Source organism: Ranitomeya variabilis, chromosome 1, assembly GCF_051348905.1.
Source record: "Ranitomeya variabilis isolate aRanVar5 chromosome 1, aRanVar5.hap1, whole genome shotgun sequence".
Classification (NCBI taxonomy): domain Eukaryota; kingdom Metazoa; phylum Chordata; class Amphibia; order Anura; family Dendrobatidae; genus Ranitomeya; species Ranitomeya variabilis.
This window is the reverse complement of record NC_135232.1, coordinates 988,224,565-988,247,697: the sequence shown is the minus strand read 5'-3', so window position 1 is coordinate 988,247,697 and position 23,133 is coordinate 988,224,565. Positions and strand designations below refer to the sequence as shown.

Genomic DNA, 23,133 nt, shown 5'->3' with positions numbered 1-23,133 from the left:
CCACATACTGCTAGTGTGCCGGCAGCCAGGTTGTTAGTGGTAAGGTAGTTGACATCATTGTGTCCTGATTCTGTTCTACAGTATCCATTGGACAAAATAGAGTAGTCACAAACATTTTACATGCACGATTATATAATCAATATTCTATCAGATGAAAATTTACTGTGAATGTCACCTGCATGCATGTCAGGACTATCATCAGGAAAACTGCAAAAACTACATATGAAAACATCACAAAAACGCAGTTAAATGCTCCCATAAAATGTATAAGTTTATTTAGTAACCAATAGTGTTGAGCGATACCTTCCGATATTTGAAAGTATCGGTATCGGATTGTATCGGCCGATACCGATACCAATACAAGTCAATGGGACACAAATATCGGAAGTGATCCTGGATGGTTCCCAGGGTCTGAAGGAGAGGAAACGCTCCTTCAGGCCCTGGGATCCATATTCATGTGTAAAATAAAGAATAAAAATAAAAAATAGGGATATACTCACCCTCTGACGCGTCCTGGATGTAACCGCTGCAACCGGCAGCCTCTGTTCCTAAGAATGAGCGAGTGAAGGACCTTCGATGACGTCGCGGCTTTTGATTGGTCGCGTGAGCGGTCACGTGAGCGGTTACGCGACCAATCACAAGACCGTGACGTCATCGCAGGTCCTTCACTCGCTCATTCTTAGGAACGGAGGCTGCCGGTTGTAGCGGTTACAACCAGGGTGCGTCAGAGGGTGAGTATATCCCTATTTTTTATTTTTATTCTTTATTTTACACATGAATATGCATCCCGATCCCGATTCCCGATATCGCAAAAATATCGGAACTCGGTATCGGAATTCCGATACCACAAATATCGGCCGATACCCGATACTTGCGGTATCGGAATGCTCAACACTAGTAACCAATAAAACATATATCAAGACAGAGGACAGATTAATGGACAACAGTGAGAAGTGAAGCACTATGTGGCGGTGCAAGTTGCCCAAGGACTGCAAGGACCCATCACTGCACCACCATACCAATGATTATAATAAATAAATAAATGACCCATGGCCATATCAAAAATAGAAAGGATCAATATCCCTATGTATGAAAGCATAATAGCAATACACAAATCATGGCCACATGCATCTAAATATGCAACAATAATAATACCTGGTATGTGTTACAGCGGGAAGCCTAGAGTCCACCCCTCCACCCCTGGACTCTAGGCTTCCCACTGTAACACATATCAGGTTTTATTATTGTTGCATATTTAGATGCATGTGGCCATGATTTGTGTATTGCTATTATGCTTTCATACATAGGGATATTGATCCTTTCTATTTTTGATATGGCCATGGGTCGTTTATTTATTTATTATAATCATTGGTATAGTGGTGCAGTGATGGGTCCTTGCAGTCCTTGGGCAACTTGTACTGCCACATAGTGCTTCACTTCCCCTCATTGTTGTCCATTAATCTGACCTCTGTCTTGATATATGTTTTATTGGTTACTAATAGTGTTGAGCATTCCGATACCACAAGTATCGGGTATCGGCCGATATTTGCGGTATCGGAATTCCGATACCAAGTTCCGATATTTTTGTGATATCGGAAATCGGAATCGGAAGTTCCCAGTGTATGGTTCCCAGGGTCTGGAGGAGAGGAGACTCTCCTTCAGGCCCTGGGATCCATATTCATGTAAAAAATAAAGAACTAAAATAAAATATGGATATACTCACCCCTCCGGCGGCCCCTGGACCTTACTGATGTAACCGGCAGCCTCCGTTCCTAAGAATGAGGAGTTTAGGACCTGCGATGATGTCGCGGCTTGTGATTGGTCGCGTGAGCGGTCACATGAGCGGTCACGCGACCAGTCAGAAGCCGCGACGTCATCGAAGGTCCTAAACTCCTCATTCTTAGGAACGGAGGCTGACGGTTACATCGGTAAGGTCCAGGGACCGACGGAGCAGGAGCAGCAGTTGTCATGGTGGTGGTGGTGGGCTGTCCTACAGCACTCGATATGGTGGTGGTGCTGTAGTGGTGTCCAGAAGTGCTTGGAATGGAGGTGGCCATGCAGTGGTATGCAGCAGAGGTTGGCATTGAGGTCAATCATGACAGTGTAGGCACAGGTGGATATGCCGCCACTGTCTGCTGAAAATACCGACTCTTCTGCATAGCCTGCACGTAAGCAGCATTGCAGGCCTGCATAACACTAAGCTGGAGATCAGGAGTAAGGTGTTCTGACATGCCCTGTTCAATTTGGTTAAAAGAATGATGTGCTGGCCACTGGAGGTCGGCTTTTTCTTGGTCACGGCTTTTGGTGACCTCCTGGATACGTGTATTCATATGGCTAATGGCAGTATCCAGTCGGTCACCCAAAGCCTTGAGTCCATCGTGAAAAACCGAGCTCAAGTGCAAAAACTCGGGCATGAGTGACCTGTCCAATGCCCTCTGCCACTGCTGGGAGGAGCCCCAAAAAAAGGGGCAGAGGACTGGGAAAGGGGAACACCTGATAGACCAGCTTCCTGGTCTCCAGTTTGTGTGGCAGGCCAACTTGCTGCAGCACTGCAGGATGGCTGGGATGGGTCCGTGGCTGTCTGATGAAGGACCGCTCCAGAACCTGGGTCAACAATGCTGCTCCATGTACTGTGAAAAAAGAAAAAAAAAATAATAGCAAAAACTTAAAAAACACCAACTCCTGTTGAATAGAAACATACAGATTATGGCAAAACAACACAACCTAATACATAGGAAAATACTTACGTTCTCTGGGCAAGGACTGGTCTTAAAAATGCCAGAATGCGGTGGTATTTATACTTTCTGATCCTTGCTCCAGAACCACTGGGAACACGGCTCTCTTGACGCAGGTCCTTGTTGAAGCGGTCCTTCATCAAACGCCAGTGTGTTTTGCCTTTGAGCACTGGTGAAAAAAAAAAATAATGGTTAAACAATGGACTTTTGGCCATGCTTACACAACTGTGTGTGATGAGTAGTGTTGAGCATTCCGATACCGCAAGTATCGGGTATCGGCCGATACTTGCGGGTATCGGAATTCCGATACCGAGATCCGATACTTTTGTGGTATCGGGTATCGGTATCGAAACAACATTAATGTGTAAAATACAACATTAATGTGTAAAATAAAGAATTAAAATAAAAAATATTGCTATACTCACCTCTCCGACGCAGCCTGGACCTCACCGAGGGAACCGGCAGCGTTCTTTGCTTAAAATGCGCGCTTTTCCTTCCTTCCGTGACGTCACGGCTTCTGATTGGTCGCGTGCCGCCCATGTGGCCGCAACGTGACCAATCACAGCAAGCCGTGACGTAATTTTCAGGTCCTTCTAGGCATTCAGTATTTTAAAATTACGTTCCGGCTTTGTGATTGGTCGCGTCGCGGTCACATGGGCGACGCGACCAATCACAAGCCGTGACGTCACGGGAGGCAGGAAACGCGCGCATTTTTAAAATTACGTTGCGGCTTGTGATTGGTTGCGTGCCGCCCATGTGACCACGACGCGACCAATCACAGCAAGCCGTGACGTAATTTCAGGTCCTGATGCCTATTTCTGCATTCAGGACCTGAAATTACGTCACGGCTTGCTGTGATTGGTCGCGTCGCGGTCACATGGGCGGCATGCAACCAATCACAAGCCGTGACGTAATTTTAAAAATGCGCGCGTCTCCTGCCTCCCGTGACGTCACGGCTTGTGATTGGTCGCGTCGCCCATGTGACCGCGACGCGACCAATCACAAAGCCGGAACGTAATTTTAAAATACTGAATGCCTAGAAGGACCTGAAAATTACATCACGGCTTGCTGTGATTGGTTGCGTCGCAGCCACATGGGCGGCACGCGACCAATCAGAAGCCGTGACGTCACGGAAGGAAGGAAAAGCGCGCATTTTAAGCAAAGAACGCTGCCGGTTCCCTCGGTGAGGTCCAGGCTGCGTCGGAGAGGTGAGTATAGCAATATTTTTTATTTTTATTCTTTATTTTACACATTAATATGGTTCCCAGGGCCTGAAGGAGAGTTTCCTCTCCTTCAGACCCTGGGAACCATCAGGGATACCGTCCGATACTTGAGTCCCATTGACTTGTATTGGTATCGGGTATCGGTATCGGATTAGATCCGATACTTTGCCGGTATCGGCCGATACTTTCCGATACCGATACTTTCAAGTATCGGACGGTATCGCTCAACACTAGTGATGAGAGAAACTCCTGAGAGTTTCTGTCATCACACACAGTTGTGCAAGCATGGCCAAGGTCTCTGCTGCTTCACACTATGTTGCAATACTTACAAAATGAATTTCGGACCCGAGTTGGGGCTTTGTCCCAGCCATCCCACATCGCTTTGGCCACCTCATTCCGTAGCCGCCGGATTATCACGTTGTTCGAGTGCTGTGGAACCCGGGTGTCCCACAACGGGACTCTCTCATGGACCAGGGAGATAAGGATATCGTTATCAATGAGGTCCTCATCCCCTTCTGGAACCTAAAAAAATAAATGAAGATATTAATGTTGGATACATTGACATAAGGAAAAGAAAGAAAACAGAGGATGAAACATGGCATGAATAATGAAAGTCAAGATAAAAAAGGAATTCAGAAGAAAAATGTAAAGAAAGAGGAAAGTAAAGAAAGGAAGATTCAAGAATAAAAGTGAGGATACAGTAAACAGTGAGCCAGGTATACTTACACGCTGCCGCCTTGCCACCCGACTGTGACCCCGCTGCTCCTGCTTACCTTCTGCCGCAGTGGAAGAAGTGCTCTAAAATTGCGATATTCACCTGTCCCCATTCCACTGCCGCGTGCTGCTCCGTCTTCCGGCTCTCTGTAGTGACTGTTCAGGCAGAGGGCACGCTCTAAACACATCATCATGCCCTCTGACCTGAACGTCACAGCCAGAGGACGCGGAAGGCGGAGCCTGGCGGAGGAACGGGGAGAGGTGACTATTGCAATGCTTACCCTCCCCCAATATACTCACCCTCCTGGGGCGGTCTGCACATCCCTGCTTCTCTGATGTGATGGTCTCTCTTGCACTGGCAGCTTGTTCCTGTGTTCAGCTGTCACTGGTACCGCTCATTAAAGTATATGCGCTCCACCCCTATGGGAGTGGAGTCACGTCCATATTTATTACTTTGATGAGCGGTACCACATGACGGCTGAACACAGGAAGAGCTGCCGGCGCCCAGAGAGACCGTCATGTCAGAGAAGCAGGGACATGCAGACCACGCCAGCAGGGCGCGTCCGAGGGTGAGTATATACCTAATAGGAATATACTCACCCTTGGAGGCGCCCTGCTTCTTTCCGGCAGCCTTCCTTCCTAAGACTGAGCGTGTGAAGGACCTTAGATGACGTCGTGGCTTGTCCATGTGACCGCTCGCGACCAATCACAAGCCGCGACGTCACCGCAGGTCATTCACGCGCTCATTCTTAGGAAGGAAGCCTGCCGGTTAGTACCAGAGCGCGTCCGAGGGTGAGTATATCAATATTTTTTATTTTGATTCTTTATTTAACACTTAAATATGGATTCCGATACTGATTCCCGATATCGCAAACATATCGGAACTCGGTATCGGAATTCCGATACCAGATTCAGAAGATCGCCGACCTCATGGCCGACCCCACACAGGGGTTGGGTCGGGTTTCATTAAACCCGACTTTGCCAAAAGTCGGCAACTTCTGAAAATGGCCGACCCGTTTCGCTCAACCCTAGTGGTGAACCTTCCCAGGAGTGACCAGCTGACCAAAATTGCCATAAGAGTGCAACAACGACTCATCCAAGAAGCCACAAAAGACCAAACAGCATTCAAAGAACTGCAGGCCTCACTTGCCTCAGTTGAGGTCAGTGTTCATGACTCTACCTTAAGAAAGAGACTGGAAAAAATGACCTTCATGGCAGAGATCCAAGACGAAAAACAGTGCTGAGCAATAACTACTTCTTTTAGTTTTATTTCAAATAAAGGACTTTATTTGGGATGTTTTTTATTTACAATATGGCTGTGCGATTAGTAATGGGGATATCTTATAGACGCTTCTCCATTATTAACCCCTGGGCTTGATGTCAGCTGCCAATACAAAGCTGAAATCAACCCCAATACTATTAGCCCTCTTGCCACTGCACCAGGGCACGAGGAAAGAGTGAAGGCTAAGCTTCAGAATTGGTGCATCTTATGCTGATGTTTTAATCTCGGAGTGGGACATTATCCATGGCCCTTTCCTAGCCTATTAATATCAACCCTAAAGCTGTCTGCCTAGCCTTTGTTGGTTATTAATCATGGGGGGGTCTCATGTAATTTTTTGGTCCCCCATTTTTATAACAAGTAAAGGTTAAGTATACAGCTGTGAGCTGATATTAATGATCTAGGAAGGTGCATGTGTATTACCCGCTTCCCAGGCTTGAAGCATCAACCCCCAGCTGTCCACTTTCCTTCAGCTGGTTAACAAAATTATATGGGATCCACACAATTTTTTCTGTAATTTATTTATTTATGACATACATGTACAGTAAGCTGTACACACACTGTACTAATTATATATGTCACGCACATATTTCTATCTATGTATTGAAGAATATTTACTTTGAAAACTATCTTTAAATTACATAGAGAATTACTCTATGTGAAAGTTAATGTTAAAATCGCATTGCATATAGATCGCATACGCATGTCATTCAGCTGTCAGATGAAGGCTAGATGAACAAAATCACTTTGTACTCACATGAAAATTGCATGCTATTTGCATAACATTCGTGCAACTTTTCAGCAATAACATCGGACTGATTTTATACATGCTGATGGGTATGAGCCCTTAGGCAATTTTCATAAAACTCTCTACTTTCAAGAGTACTCATGTGACAGGGATAGTCAGAGTCCCATCTCCAGGGAAAGTTGCACTGTCCCTCTCCCTTACTTCAGATGGGCACATTGTGACATCACCCGTTCACTTAATTCCTTGTGTACTGAAAGGCCATCATAAACATGTTTGACTCCCTGACCATGCAGTCGCTGACCTTGACTTCGGAGGTGGTTGACATCAAGCAGCAACAACAGCATGTGATAACCGCTGCTGCGCAGGTTCTGCTAAATCTAAAACTGCACTCTGAACCTCGGGTAAATTTTCCAGATTGTATAAATGGGGACTGCAGTTTATTTTCTATTTTTCCTTCTTTATGTAAATTATTTTTTTATCTCCATCCTGTGTCATCCAGAAATGTTCTGTCCTTGCAAAATGGAGGCTTGGGAATTTTCTCTGCATGAGGATTCTTCTGTTTTTTTCCTCTGTAGACACTTTCTTCTCTGCTCTGGGGCTCATTTATGATGACCCCAATAAAGTGGTGGTTGCTGTATTAATGGTCCGTGGGTTGGTTCAGGGAAAATGTAGTGTGGAGGAATACAGTTCTCAGTACAGATGTTGGGCTGTGGACACCTCCTGAAATGATCCAGCTCTCTGCAATCAATTTTGTCTAGGTCTTTCCAGCCAGATATTAGATATGATGGTTTATAGTGCCTACCCATTGGGACCATGTCATTGGCAGAACGTTTGGCCAGACGTCTTAGGGATAAGAAAGCATTTGAGGATTTTTTTGTGACTTCCCCCTTTCTTCTTACTGAAACTGAAGAATCAAAGCTGACTGGAATCTGCAGAGCTTCCATGGAGGGAGTAAAATTAGACACTCCTGCTCATTTCTGTCTGTACCATGGTGGAATGGGTCATGTGATGATTCAGTGTCTCAGATGCAATAGTTTCTTAAGGCTAAGGAAAAGGAAGAAAAATAGTCACTATTATGTAACTATTATGTTTCTGCAGGTTTGAGACTGTCTCACATACAGACTATGGGTTGTTTTTTACAGGTGTCTTTGGCTTCTAAATTTGAATTCACAGTTACCTCTGCATTTGTTGACTCAGATTCCAGCTTAGATCTCATTGACAGTGAATTTTCTGGTGAGTGTGGGTATATCCTATTCAAGTAGCTGCAATTGATAGTATCCCTTATCCAGACTCATGATACTTCTATGGTTGAGAATGTATGCATAAATGTGGGTGTGTTACACACAATTTATTTCATTTATGGGTCTACCTTCCTTGACAGCTAAAATGTTGTTGGGTATGCCCTGGTAGCTTAAACACAATCCTACTATCAAATGGGAGACTTGTGAGGTTAAGTCTTGGGGGAATAACTGTTTTTAGAATTGCTTATCTAAATCCCTGTAATCTATGAGATCTTTTTCCATCTTGGTTCAGGATTCGGTGACTGAGGGTAAAGTTCCTCCCTCTCATAGGTCTTTTGATAGTGCTCAGGTGCACCCCACCAAGGGTGGGGACCCTCGGATGCACATACAGTTGAAAATTGCAAGCCAGGGAACTAATTTGGTGAGCCGCTTCTTGACAGTTTGGGCAACCATCTGCTATTTTAACAAGCAATTCTGTTAATCTTGGAAGAGCCCCCTTAATCCCACCATTGCAGCCAGTGTCTTATATATAGCCGTCTGACCTGTCTCTCTAGTGTATCTTGCCTCTCTGTTGCGTTTTCTGTCTCTGTCTTCTCACTTCTTCCATCTTTTCTCTCTCCAGCTCTTTTTTTCTATTATTCTGCCTCCTTCTCCCTGGTTGTATGTGGCTTCACTCGACCTTATTTAGCTCCGCCCCTTTATGTTGTTCCACCGTCTGATTGCTGTGATGCTACTGGAGGGAAGGGATCAACTCCTGGCTCTACTGCTGAGTGGAGGCGCTGGGGGGTGAGAATTATCACAGTGTACATGACTGCGCATCCCTGCTCCACTCTAGCCAGTAACTCTCTGCACTGCCGCACGATCTCTATGCAGAATGAGTGCACGTGGCTGCACGGATACCTGGAATTCCAGTGAGCCAGCTTTGCATCAGGTGAGTAGAAACAAAAAGTGGGAAGCCAGGTCCGGGCCCCTCTGCTCATTGGGTCTCATACGCTAGTGAGGGCAGTAATGCCCTGATGGCAGCCCTCATTGTGACCATTTACTGCTGCCTGGCTTTTATATTAAATTCTTCAATTCTTGTTTATAGTCCTGTTTCTACAGAGCTAAAACTTATAACTTATGGACAGCAGAGTGGCTCAGTGGTTAGCACTGTTGTTTTGCAGTGCTGGGGTCCTTGGGTTCAAATTCCACCAAGGAAAATATCTGCAAGGAGTTTGTATGTTTTCCCAGTGTTTGCATGTGTTTCCTCCCACACTATAAAGCTAGAAAATTTAGATTGTGAGCACCATTGGACACAGTAATGATATTGTATGTAAAGCATTGTGCAATACGATAGCGCTATATAAACAACATGTAATAATAATAATAACTTATCAGTGACAACTGAAGGAGCTAGAACCAGGAGACAACACTCCAGTGAAGTCTAGACATTTTTTGTGTAGGTCAAGAGTGAAGGCCTGGGTATCGCAAACTCTTTACAAGTCAGTTTAATCTGTCTCTGTGATCATAGTGTTGAGTAGGGTTGAGCATTCCGATACCGCAAGTATTGGGTATCGGCCGATATTCGTGGTATCGGAATTCCGATACCGAGTTCCGATACTCTCAGTATATCGGATACCAGAATTGGAAGTTCCCATAATTCAAAGAGACAGAATTCAGCCAACGAGGAATCATTAGAAGTGTGGGCATATCCTGTTCTGCATGTTAGGCATGTAACTACTGGCATGGCTGTGATTGGCTGCTGAAATGAAGTCATGATGCACTATAAAAGTCGCCGCTGCCATTTTGGGTGCACTCTGCTGTGAATTCAGTTAGGGACAGGACACTGTGTTCTGACTGAGGGACAGTTTTGAGATAGCGATTTGCTTCATTGTGCTTTACCCAGGCTAATTTAGTAACCGCTGTGTGAGAACCTTGTTTTTGCCTTGCAGCGCTGTTCACGGCTGTCTGCAAGGTCTCTGTGTGAGTGCAGCTCACTCTGTAGTCTGGTCTGCAGCCACCGCTGGTTGTAGTCAGCTCAGGGTGCGTCACTGCCTCATACTGTTCCATTGTCCTTATTTCAATTAGTGCAGCCTGCTGCACATTTTTTCAAATTTATCCTATTAGTGGCTTTCCTTCCGTATCCTGCTAGATTGTGGAAAAACACTATATAGGATTAAATAGAGGAGCTTTTTTTGGCCTTGCAGCGCCGTTCACGGCTGCACGGTCTCTGTGTCTCTGTATGCCTTTAATGTCTCCTCCACCTCCCCCAATACATCCTACATTATTCTTAGTTGTTTTCCTTCATGTAGAATTAACCTACAAGGAAAGAAAGGGTTTATTTTAATTCCGATATTTTTGTCCCATTGACTTGCATTGGTATCGGGTATCAGTATCGGCGATAACCGATATTATTTGAATATCGGCCGATCCAAACCGATACCGATACTTCTGGATATCGGAAGGTATCGCTCAACACTAGTGAAGAGCAAAGTTTCTAAATCTGCATTAATCATAGCTCAAGGGGTACAAGATGTAGTCTAACACAGTATTTGTCAAGGTTGAAAAATACAATCCAAGATTAGGGCCAAGCCAAGAGTTGGATTCAGCTGATTACCCAGTTTCACCGAGCCAGTTGTTAAAACTATCAGAGCTTTGGAACCAGTCCCATAATCCCTTTTTCTGTCATGGTACTGTAGTGTCTTACAGCAGCTGCTGACCCAGCTGGCAGTGTTATCTACCATGCAGCTTTCCCCACGGTGACTATAATATTGATTGTCTACTCTTTTAATGTGAAGAAGAGACAACCAACATCATGTCCAGGTTGTCTCCTCTTCCACCTCATGCTAACACTGTGCTCCACAATACTGGCACTGTATTTCAACCTCATCACCTCTAAAGCAGTTGCCTCACTCTATCACTAATACATGCTACAACTAGTAGTCATGTGCTTTCTGCCACCAGATTTGTGAAAATTGCAGCATTCCTAATTTCTCTTACACGTTCCCATACTGACCCACCATGTAAAGTACTTTGCTGGCCTTCCTGTATCTCCATACCCTTCATGACCTTGACCTTCCTGGCCTTCCTGTATCTCCATACCCTTCATGACCTTGACCTTCCTTTACCAACTACCAGGCACCTCTTTATCTTACCAGAAATTTTATCAGCCCTGATATTGCTTTGTGCCTTTTCAGACATTCTCTGGAACTGGTTATTGTATATTTTAATTGTATTTTTTGAGGTTTTCACATGCCAAAAATAAAAATGCCACACAGTGGCATTGTTATATTCATGTTGCACCATGAAGGTTATCTTCATGTTGTTATATTGTTATATTCATTATTAAATCCATGTGGCATCATTGCACCATCATGATACTGCCACACAGTGGCATTGTTACATTCAGGTAGAGCCATTATATTCAAAGGGCACTTTATAGTATTACTGTAATATTGAGTGGGCATAGCATGTGCCACTATGACAAGTCACGGTTTGAAGTATGTACCAAATAGGTAGGGCAAGATGCAAAACATTTCTATTCCATGTCACAGTGCTGGATCTGTCCTTTGGGTAAACAGGTGAAACGTTTTGTCACTAAGGAGTACTTGGCTTGAAATAGTTGAGAAACACTGTGTAGAAGGTCTTCTTGACCAATAATTGACAGCAACGCATTTTCAATTTCTTTCTAGTATAAGAATAAACTATTATATACTTTGATTTTTGAATGTTTCTACTCATTTTGTATTGTTAAATATCTGACTTTGGCAATAGTTTTTACATGTATGACATTAATTTGATGACTTATGTGATTATGGCTGGAGATTTTTTGCCAACCTGGCATACAAATATACTTTACTTTACACTTACACTAAATATATAAAAATATACATTAAATATTCAATGTAATAAAAGTTATACTTCTATATATTGTCTGTGAAAATAACCATTGTAAATTTGGAACGCAAAAATGATTACATTAAGTCATTATAATTATAACCTATTATATTCAGTCAAATTAGACAACGCTATTTTTTTCTCATGGTTGGAATATTGTCTAAGCAGTCAATTGCATGGCCAAAAATACAGACATAAATCAGAATGGACACCTATGTCACCAATGATTCTGCCTCCTTCTGTGATATGAAATTGCAATCAAGTAACTAAATGAATGTTCAGATGATCAAAGGGGCAATTCTTTGATATTAAAACGTTGACCATTCACAAGGACTGCTAATCTGACAAGGTAAACTAAGGTCACATTGGATCATTGTCTTCAAATTCACAAAATGCAATGGTGAATTTGAGCCTGTAAAGGGTGATGGTTTCTAAAGCACTCTCAGCAAAATGACTGCATCTAGCAATCATCCCTGTGTGTAGACAAGAGATGCAACAACTACCATATATTTGATTGATGATTATCACTGGTATCATGTTTGGAGTTTAACTGTCAAGATTAAAAATGAATGTTTCCAATAGCCCATACTATTGAGAGGGCAGAATGGCTGTAGGTGGACAGCATATGAATAAATAGCCTTCTATTGCCATATACAGGCAAGATCAAAAGTAGAAATGTGGCTTCCGGGCATTCACTTTTGTTTTTCTTTGAAAAATCCCAACAACTGCCAGTGGTGAACTTTGTACAGTATATGTTTATTACAAAGGAATAAGGGCCAATTCATCCTTTGTGCTTCTTTAACCCCTTAATGACCCCAGCTTTTGTCGGTTTTGCGTTTTCATTTTTCGATCCCCTTCTTCCCAGAGCCATAACTTTTTTATTTTTCCGTCAATATGGCCATGTGAGGGCTTATTTTTTGCGGTTGTACATTAGTTTAAACATGTCATGTACTAGAAAATGGGAAAAAAATTCCAAGTGCGATGAAATTGCAAAAAAGTGCAATCCTATACTTGTTTTTTGTTTGTCTTTTTTGCTAGGTTCACTAAATGCTAAAAGTGACCTGCCATTATGATTCTCCTGGTCATTACAAGTTCATAGACACCATAGACATGTCTAGGTTATGTTTTATCTAAGTGGTGAAAAAAATTCCAAACTTTGATAAAAATTTTTTTTCAATTTTCTGTTACCTGTAGCGTCTCCATTTTTCGTGATCTGGGGTCGGGTGAAGGCTTATTTTTTGCCTGCCGAACTGCCATTTTTAATGATACCATTTTGGTGAAGATACGTTCTTTTGATTGCCCATTATTGCATTTTAATGCAATGTCACGGCGACCAAAAAAATTTAATTCTGGCATATTCAATTTTTTCTCGCTACGCCATTTAGCGATCAGGTTAATCCTTTCTTTTTATTGATAGATCGGGCGTTTCTGAACTCGCCGATACCAAATATGTGTATGTTTGAATTTTTTTATTGTTTTTATTTTTGAAACGGGGGTGATTTGAACTTTAATATTTTTCAACTTTTTCATATTTTTTAAAACATTTTTTGTTACTTTTGCCAGGCTTCAATAGCCTCCATGGGAGACTAGAGCTGGCATAGCCTGATCGGCTCTGCTACATAGGAGCGATGCTCAGATCTCTCCTATGTAGCTGAATTAAAGTATTGTTATGAGCGCCGACCACAGGGTGGCGCTCACAGAAATCTGGCATCAACAACCATAGAGGTCTTCAGGAGACCTCTGGTTGTCTTGGAGATGCATCGCTGACCACCGATCACGAGACTGGGGTCATCAATGCACGCATTTCCTGCACAATGGCCGGAAGCGCTAGTTAAATGCTGCTGTCAGAGTTTGTCAGGCGATTCCACCTGCCGCTATTGCGGGCGCATGTCAGCTGTACAAAACAGCTGACATGTCCGAGCTTTGATGTGGGCTCACCGCTGGAGACCACATCAAAGTGGGGGTTCTGTCCTCAGATGTACCATTCCGTCTGAGGACAGAAAGGGGTTAAGCATGAAGCATTAGCTGATATTTGTTTGCAATAAATTCATCAAAAGGTGCATGTGGTTTGTGAATTTTGTGCAAGAGTCACAAATGGTCTTTTATCTGGCTTTAACCATTTTTGCAAGTTTTAGAGCAAAAAAATAGCATTTTATAGAAAAAGTCACAAAAGGTGCTAAAAAGGTTTCAGCAATTTGTCATCTTTCACATTTTAAAAATTACAAAAAGCTGAATGAGCGAATGCAAAAGTTATGGCACTTTGCATGGTTAGTACCTAGTAGCACCTTTTTTTGCAAGTATCACAGCTTGTAAACACTTTCTGTAGCCAGCCAGGGGTTTTTCTATTCTTGATTGAGGGATTTTCATCCATTCTTCTTTGGAACATTCTTCCAGTTCTTTGAAATTCCTGGGTCATCTTGCATGCATTGAAAGTTTGAGGTCTAGCCACAGATTTTCAACGATGTTCAGATCAGGATACTTTAAGGGTCATTGTAAAACCTTCAGTTTGCGCCTTTTGAAGTAGTCTACTGTAGATTTTGTTGCGTGTGTAGTATCATTGCAGAAGCCATCATCTTTTCAACTTCAGCTTTTTCACAGATGGTGTTATGTTTGCATCAAGAATTTGTTGAAAGTTCATTGAATCCATTCTTCCTTCCACCCACAAAATGTTCCCCTTGTCATTGGCTGCAACACAATCTCAAAGCATGATTGAGCCACCCCCATGCTTACGGTTTGGTGATATGTCCTTTTCCTGAAATTCTGTGCCTTTTTTCCTCCACACATACCTTTGAGCATTGTGGCCAAAGAGTTATATTTTAACTTCATTGGTCCACAGGACTTGTTTCCAAAATGCACCAGGCTTGTTTACATGTTGTGAGGCAGTGGCCGATGTCACATGTAGAGGTTGTGCTATGTGTCCAGGACAGATTTAGGGAAAACCTGCTCTGGGGTTTTGTGTTTTGAAACAGACTGCAGGATGGTAGTCGTGCAGTCTGTTTCAATCCTGGCTGAGTTTTCCATGTGGCTGAAGGCCACAGTTTCCAGTTAAAAACCCTGAAGTATATGGTTGGGTGTGTCAAGTTCAGAGTCAGTGTCAGTCTAGTGTTTGGAGGAGTACAGGGCAGAAGGCTCTACAGAAGCTCCACCTGTGTGAGGCAACACAGGCCAGCGGAGCCAAACAGCCAAGGCAGCTGAGAGGCCTGGCGCCCACAGCATACACAGTGGTGCAGTCGCCCACAGCAACTGGTCTCAGAGGTGGACTGGCGTGTTTATTGGCTGCAAAACTGGAGGATATCGTTCCCAGCTGCGATCCAGAGGATATTGTGTTCTGTGCAATGCTGTGAGTAAAGAGACACGGCAAAAGGTCAGAGGTGGGCTGGTGTGTTTAGTGACTGTAATCCAAACTGTAAGGATATGTTTCCCCGCTGCAATCCGGAGGGTATCATGTGCTGTTTTTTTAGTTGGACATTAAAGAGACATTTTGCTTTGAACTTTGCGGGGTCACTGTCTCATCACTGCACAGTGTGCTGGCGCTGCACTACAGTGTTCTTTTGCATACTTCTGACACTAAATTTTATGCAGAGGATGCAGGAGAGGTTTTCTTCTGATGACTCTTCCATGAATGCCATATTTGTGCAGGTGTCTCTGAACAGTAGAACAATGCACAATAACAGAGAGGGCAAAATCTTTCTGGAGATCTTTTGCAGATATGCAGTGGTTCTGAGTTGTCGCTCCAGCAATCTATTGAGCTGCTCTCACTGAAATTTAGCTTTTTCTTCCAGACCTTATCCTGACCTCCACTATTCCTGTTATCTGCCATTTCTTAATTAAGTTTAGTTAGAAGAAAAAAGTGTTTGGTACCATGTTAGCCAGTTAAAAAAGAATGCTCTCAGTGTTAAAAACAAGATAATTTTGTAGTTATGATACCTTTTGATGGCTAACATTATTATATCATGCCTCTGTTTTTTCTGATCTGTTTGTGCATATATTTTTTAAATATGTTTCTTCAGATACTTTGTTATATCTAGCCTGATGTAGCGACCTAAGAAGTTTCAAAAGATTGCTTTGTAACATAATTTTTTTTATTTTAATTAGCCATTAAAAGGTATCATGACTATAAGATTATCTTCTTTTTCCCACTGAGAGCATTTAATTACATTTCAAATTAAATAAAGGGAAACTTGAAAATGCTTTGCTATCTTCTTATAGCCGATGCTTCCACCATTTTTGTTTTCAGAGTGCTAGGCAGCTGCTTAGAAGAACCCATGGCTTCTGTTTTTGGTACAAGGTTAAAGGAGGCTAGTTTTTATAAAGCTGGAAAATTTGCATCACCTGGCTTTTCCTAATGATGATAGTGAACAAGCCACAACCCTAACAGGCTAATTAAGGTCTAAAACCTTGGTTAAAGTTATCTGAGCACACAAATCTCCAAGTGTGCCAAAACTTTTGCACCTTCCCATTTTATTTATTTTAATTATTTTATTTATATTTAACAATTTATATATATATATATATATATATATATATATATATATATATATATATATATATATTTTTATTTTTATTTTTATTTTTTTTTTTCTTTTTTGCCTTAGATACAAAGGAAATGTGTCATCTTTTACTCTAGGCTTTTAGAAATCATTTCATCTTCACAATAACAGTAATTTTGACCAGGGGTGCCCAAATATTTACATGCCACTCTATGTCATCATGATACGCTTCAGGAAAGCACAGTAGAGTCTTCCTCTTCAGTAAAATAATAAACAAAAGTCTTGGTTTAAAGGTACCGTCACATTAAGCAATGCTGCAGCGATATCGACAACGATGCCAATCGCTGCAGCGTCGCTGTGTGGTCGCTGGAGAGCTGTCACACAGACAGCTCTCCAGCGACCAACGATGCCGAAGTCCCCGGGTAACCAGGGTAAACATCGGGTTAGTAAGCGCAGGCCCGCGCTTAGTAACCCGATGTTTACCCTGGTTACCAGTGTAAATGTAAAAAAAACCAAACACTACATACTTACATTGCCGTGTCTGTCACGTCCCCCGGCGTCCGCTTCCCTGCACTGTGTAAGCGCCGGCCCTAAAACAGAGCGGTGACATCACCGCTGTGCTCTGCTTTACGGCCAGCACTGACACAGTCAGTGCAGGAAGCTCTGAGCAGCAGCGCAGACACCGGGGGACGTGACAGACATCAGAGGGTGAGTATGTAGTGTTTTTTTTAACTTTTACAATGGTAACCAGGGTAAATATCGGGTTACTAAGCGCGGCCCTGCGCTTAGTAACCCGATATTTACCCTGGTTACCATTGTAAAACATTGCTGGCATCGTTGCTTTTGCTGTCAAACACGACGATACACGCCGATCTGAAGACCAAATAAAGTTCTGGACTTTCAGCAACGACCAGCGATATCACAGTGGGATCCAGATCGCTGCTGCGTGTCAAACACAACGATATCGCTATCCAGGACGCTGCAACGTCACGGATCGCTATCGTTATCGTTGCAAAGTCGTTTAGTGTGAAGGTACCTTAAGAAAAGTGCAGTAAAATTATAAGATTAGATAGTGATTAGATTAGATAGTGATGAGTGAACGTGCTCAGATAAGGTCTTATCCGAGCATGCTCGGGTGTTATCTTGCAATTCTCGTATATTATGTTCCAGTCCCTATAGCTGCATGAGTTGCGACTGTTAGAAAGCCTCAACAAATGTGGGGATTGCCTCTTTGTTAGCACTCCCAAATGCTTGGATAACATCCTAACGTGTTGGATAAGACGTTATCCGAGTACATTCTCTCATCACTACTAGGGAGAGGTATTGGGACATATATAAATATTTACAGACCTCATAGCAAAAAGCAAAATAGAGTTCATAGATGAAAAACTTACTTAAACCCTCCCTCTTCTAATTTTCTTTTCATTTGACTCTTTTTAGGAATCATTTGTGGAAGTCTGATGAAGGTAGTAATATATGCACAGGTCATCTTCTTCTCCCAGTTTCAGCAGTGTTCCGTTCTGCTCTGGATCCAAGTGACCACATTTGTAACCTGCCAGATCACTATGTTGAGCCATGGTTAATATCTCGATTTAAATTTATGAGACTCAGAATGAGGCTTAAAAACAGCATCAGAATATGTATTCTAAGTATTACTCTCAAAATAATGTCTAATGTCTCTAAAATTATGTCTAATTTTAACCCCTTTCTGACATTAGACATAATAATCTGTCCATGTGCCGTGGACATATTTGACCAGGGACGGATTATTATGTCTGTGTGATTGCCCATGCACACAGGTGATGTGCGGATGATCACCACCGAGTGTCAGCAGATTCTGACAGCTAACACCTGGCACTAAGTGCCAGGAGTGGTCACAGACTGCTCCCAGAACTTAAACCCCCGAAATGCAATCGAATGAGGTGGCAGCATTCTGGGAGATGGCAGAGGGCTGACAGCCCCTCTGCCTTTGGATTTGAGACCCCACGGCGTGACGCAGGTTCCAATCGTTGCCATGGTGACCGGAGTGGCGGTATACCATTGATGGGTCAGAATAGTGACATCACCCCATACTGATAATCGGGTGAATAGAAGGCTTGTGGTCCGTAATCCAATGCGTATCAAAAGCTCACGGCTTCATTCCTCAGGGATAATTTGCATAATAATTCTCATATTAATCACTTGGTCATTGGAACCACTGCACTGCTGCTGCCTTTTAAACTTTTTGTAGTTTGTTAAAAGGGTTTATTAAAAATCCACTAACATGTAGTACTTTGATGTTGGAATAATAATACAGTATCCGTTCCATAAAAAAGAGTTGTGAAAAATATTGGGAAACTCTCTTTTTTGGTTTATAGCCAAAGTTGTTTACTGGATTTTTTCCATTAGCGTGAAGTTCAAGCTATAGATCACTTACTCCTACAGGGCAACTATTTGTACAAACTTGTAAAGAGATAAAAATCTAACAGAATTCAAAAGTAACTCATAAGAAAATGTAAAGGAAAATTATAGGTGAAATCTGGCAGGAAGGAAAAACATAGGTTTTTTATAATGAATTTTTAATGCTTGAAACAGCTATTAGTGTTATATTGGCTTCATTTGATGCACTTGGTAGACAGAGGAATTGATTTTGCAGTAATTCTTTATAATATTATACATCATTACTTAGATATTGTCAAAATATTTTACATCCTATAAGTATCATTTTGGAGTATGGAAATAAATCAGAAAACCAGCAAAAAGCCCAGGTTAACATATAATCTTCATGCAGATGTTGTCCTTTATGAGACTCTAACTCAAGACCCCAGTGCTGTAAGGCAGTAAGTCTGTCATACTTTGTCATCATGCCGCCATTCCTACATTATATTGCTAAAATTTGTTTAACCAGCCAAACTCATTTTTTAATTACTTCTTATTAAAAAGTCTCCATTTTTAAGAATTGAAGGATTTTTAATTATATAGTTTACTGCTTGTTGCCCAGGTTACCGACCACCTCGGTGTAACTGGTCACCTAAGCAATGAGCATGGACTTGAAAACAGTTAGGCCAGGGTCACACGATCATTGATTCTGTCCTGTGAGAGAATCGGTTCGATTGTGGTAATGACACTTAGTGCAAACTCTGATCAGAGTGCCAGTTTAGTGTGATCAGGTTCTCCCACATGATAGGATTGTATCACAGGTATGGAGAAGACTGAAAACTTAATTGCTCCATTTTCTCCATTGTGTGTGACCATATAAAATGGACTGCACTCGGATGACATTCACGTGCAGTCCGCTGTTTTACACGCACCCGTAGACTAATATGGGTGCATGTGATCCGTTTGGTGGAACTATTTGCAGTATGCTGGGATTTGTACAAGAAAAAAATAGCAGATCTGCACTGCCCCATAGTATAACATTGGTCCCAGTGCACTGCCTCAGAATAACATTGGATAGCACTCGTCCGATGAATACACTCATGTGAGCGAGCCCTTCTAGCTTGCAAACTTCGCTCAAAAGTTGGCCGGATTGCTTTAACATGTCAGTTTCAGTATGCCAGACTTACTCCCATGCTGTAAGTGGCAAAGTTGCCTTTGCATCAGAGAACAAACAGTTAATGAGTAACCGTCATTTTAATTTTTATTTAATAAATCAATAGTACTCATGATAATAAGCAAATGTGTAATATATCCTATAAAAAAATCTGCTTCTTTCTCTGCCAAAAATTGATAAGTCAGCGGAGACTGATTTCCCCATTACTGAGATCGGAGATGGTGGCTGTTACTGATAAGATTCTATGTAGGTGGGAAGAGGCAGGAGCTAGAGACCGAGCTCTGCCTACCATCTAGATAGAATCATATCAGTAACTGCTGCCATCTTCTATCTCAGTATTAGAAAAGTCTGTCTCCACTGAATACAGATTTACCAAAGCAGGACATTGGAACAAAGGAGGTGTGCTCCAGAGGAAAATTGTGCACATCAATTTAATTGCAAGTCACAATTAAGATTAATTGAAAATACACCATTGAAGGGACTCTGTCTCCAGGTTTTTGCCACTTAATCTCAGAAAAGCCTAATGTAGAGACAGAGACCCTGATTATCACTACAGGACTAGTAAACCTGCTGCCATGTAGTCCTCGATATTTATGATCTCTTTTTAACTCATTTAACTCATTTTTTTTCATTTGCTTTAGTACAATTGAGTGCAGCCATTTATCTATTTACTTTTTTAACCAAGCATAGGAGAAAATGTATGGAGTCACTCAATTCTGAGGGAAAAAAATTATGGAATCATGAAAAACAAACAGTAAAACACTCCAAAACATCACTAGTATTTTGTTGCACCACCTCTGGCTTTTATAACAGCTTTCAGTCTCTGAGGCATGGACTTAATGAGTGTCAAACAGTACTCTTCATCAATCTGGCTCCAACTTTCTCTGATTGCTGTTGCCAGATCAGTTTTGCAGGTTGGAGCCTTGTCATGGACCATTTTCTTCAACTTCCACCAAAGATTTTCAATTGGATTGAGATCCGGACTATTTGCAGGCCATGACATTGACCTTATGTGTCTTTTTTCAAAGAATGTTTTCACAGTTTTTGCTCTATGGCAGGATGCATTATCATCTTGAAAAATGATTTCATCATCCCCAAACATCCTTTCAATTGATGGGAAAAGAAATGTGTCCAAAATATCAACATAAACTTGTACATTTCTTGAAGATGTAATGACAGCCATCTCCCCAGTCCCTTTACCTGATATGCAGCCCCATATCATCAATGACTGTGGAAATTTGCATGTTCTCTTCAGACAGTCATCTTTATAAATCTGATTGGAACGGCACCAAACAAAAATTCCAGCATCATCACCTTGCCCAATGCAGATTTGCTATTCATCACTGAATATTATTATTATTATTATTTATTTATATAGCACCATTGATTCCATGGTGCTGTACATGAGAAGGGGTTACAACAAGTTACAGATATCACTTACAGTAGACAAACTTACAATGACAGACTGATACAGAGGGGTGAGGACCCTGCCCTTGGGGGCTTACATTCTGCAGGATTATGGGGAAGGAGACAGTAGGTTGGGGGCTGCAGGAGCTCTGGTGTTGGTGAGGCGGTAGCTTCAGTAGTGATGAAGAGGCAGCGGGGTCAGTACAGGCTGTAGGCTTTCCTGAAGAGATGTGTTTTCAGGCTCCGTCTGAAGGATCCGAATGTGGTGGATAACCGGACGTGTTGGGGCAGAGAATTCCAGAGGATGGGGGATATTCGGGAGAAGTCTTGGAGGCGATTGGATGAGGAGCGAATAAGTGTGGAGGAGAGAAGGAGGTCTTGGGAGGACCGGAGATTACGTGAGGGAAGATATATGGAGATTAGTTCAGAGATATATGGAGGAGACAGGTTATGGATGGCCTTGTAGGTCAGTATTAGTAATTTGAACTGGATACGCTGAGGGAATGGGAGCCAGTGAAGAGATTTGCAGAGGGGAGAAGCGGAGGAGTAGCAAGGAGAGAGATGGATTAATCGGGCAGCAGAGTTAAGGATGGACTGGAGAGGTGCAAGGGTGTTAGCAGGGAGGCCGCAGAAGAGGATGTTGCATGTTGTGAATTTGCTTTTTGCTCCCTCTAGTGGTTACTAGTTTTTTGACTCTGGTTTTTCTGTCATTCCTTTTATCCGCACCTGGGTCGTTAGTTAGGGGTGTTGCTATATAAGCTCCCTGGACCTTCAGTTCAATGCCTGGCAACGTAGTTATCAGAGCTAGTCTGCTGTGCTCTTGTCTACTGATCCTGGTTCCAGTTATATCAGCTAAGTCTGCCTTTTGCTTTTTGCTATTTGTTTTGGTTTTGTATTTTTGTCCAGCTTGTTCCAAATCTATATCCTGACCTTTGCTGGAAGCTCTAGGGGGCTGGTGTTCTCCCCCCGGACCGTTAGACGGTTCGGGGGTTCTTGAATTTCCAGTGTGGATTTTGATAGGGTTTTTGTTGACCATATAAGTTACCTTTCTTTATTCTGCTATCAGTAAGCGGGCCTCTCTGTGCTAAACCTGGTTCATTTCTGTGTTTGTCATTTCCTCTTACCTCACCGTCATTATTTGTGGGGGGCTTCTATCCAGCTTTGGGGTCCCCTTCTCTGGAGGCAAGAAAGGTCTTTGTTTTCCTCTACTAGGGGTAGCTAGATTCTCCGGCTGGCGCGTGTCATCTAGAATCAACGTAGGAATGATCCCCGGCTACTTCTAGTGTTGGCGTTAGGAGTAGATATATGGTCAACCCAGTTACCACTGCCCTATGAGCTGGATTTTTGTATTCTGCAGACTTCCACGTTCCTCTGAGACCCTCGCCATTGGGGTCATAACAGTTTGCCAGGCCAGTATTAAATGTTTAATGCATTGCAGAAGAGGGATTATAAGAAAGAAGATTCTGAGTTTTTTTTTTCTCCTTCCCCTTTACCTCAGAGTGGCTATGCTTGCTGCAGACATGAATGTCCAGACCTTGATTACAAGTGTGGACCAGCTGGCTACTCGTGTGCAGGGCATACAAGACTATGTTATCAGAAATCCTAGGTCAGAACCTAAAATACCGATTCCTGAACTGTTTTCCGGAGACAGGTTTAAGTTTAGGAATTTCGTGAATAATTGTAAATTGTTTTTGTCCCTGAGACCCTGTTCATCAGGAGATTCTGCTCAGCAAGTAAAAATTGTTATTTCGTTCTTACGGGGCGACCCTCAGGATTGGGCTTTTTCGCTGGCGCCAGGAGATCCGGCATTGGCTGATCTTGATGCGTTTTTTCTGGCGCTCGGTTTACTTTATGAGGAACCCAATCTTGAGATTCAGGCAGAAAAGGC

At 42.5% G+C, this 23,133-nt stretch overlaps 2 protein-coding genes across 4 annotated transcripts in view; both read left to right on the top strand.

The window, feature by feature from the left end:
- Nucleotides 1–23,133, top strand: part of NPY1R (neuropeptide Y receptor Y1) — a 142,790-nt gene that overhangs the window by 63,938 nt on the left and 55,719 nt on the right. The gene's annotated exons all lie outside the window — the stretch shown is intronic.
- On the top strand, nucleotides 6,969–17,889 carry LOC143799810 (uncharacterized). The gene is made up of 3 exons (XM_077281164.1): nucleotides 6,969–7,100; nucleotides 7,842–7,932; nucleotides 17,747–17,889. Exons 1-3 carry the CDS (start codon nucleotides 6,969–6,971, stop codon nucleotides 17,887–17,889), a joined length of 366 nt encoding a protein of 121 aa, XP_077137279.1.

Excerpts from the sequence above, each read along its gene's own strand:
- LOC143799810 (XM_077281164.1), top strand. The coding sequence starts at position 6,969 with ATGTTTGACTCCCTGACCATGCAGTCGCTGACCTTGACTTCGGAGGTG. Across the intron at positions 7,101-7,841 it reads AACTGCACTCTGAACCTCGG|GTGTCTTTGGCTTCTAAATT; the intron begins GTAAATTTTCCA and ends TGTTTTTTACAG. Across the intron at positions 7,933-17,746 it reads CATTGACAGTGAATTTTCTG|GAATCATTTGTGGAAGTCTG; the intron begins GTGAGTGTGGGT and ends GACTCTTTTTAG.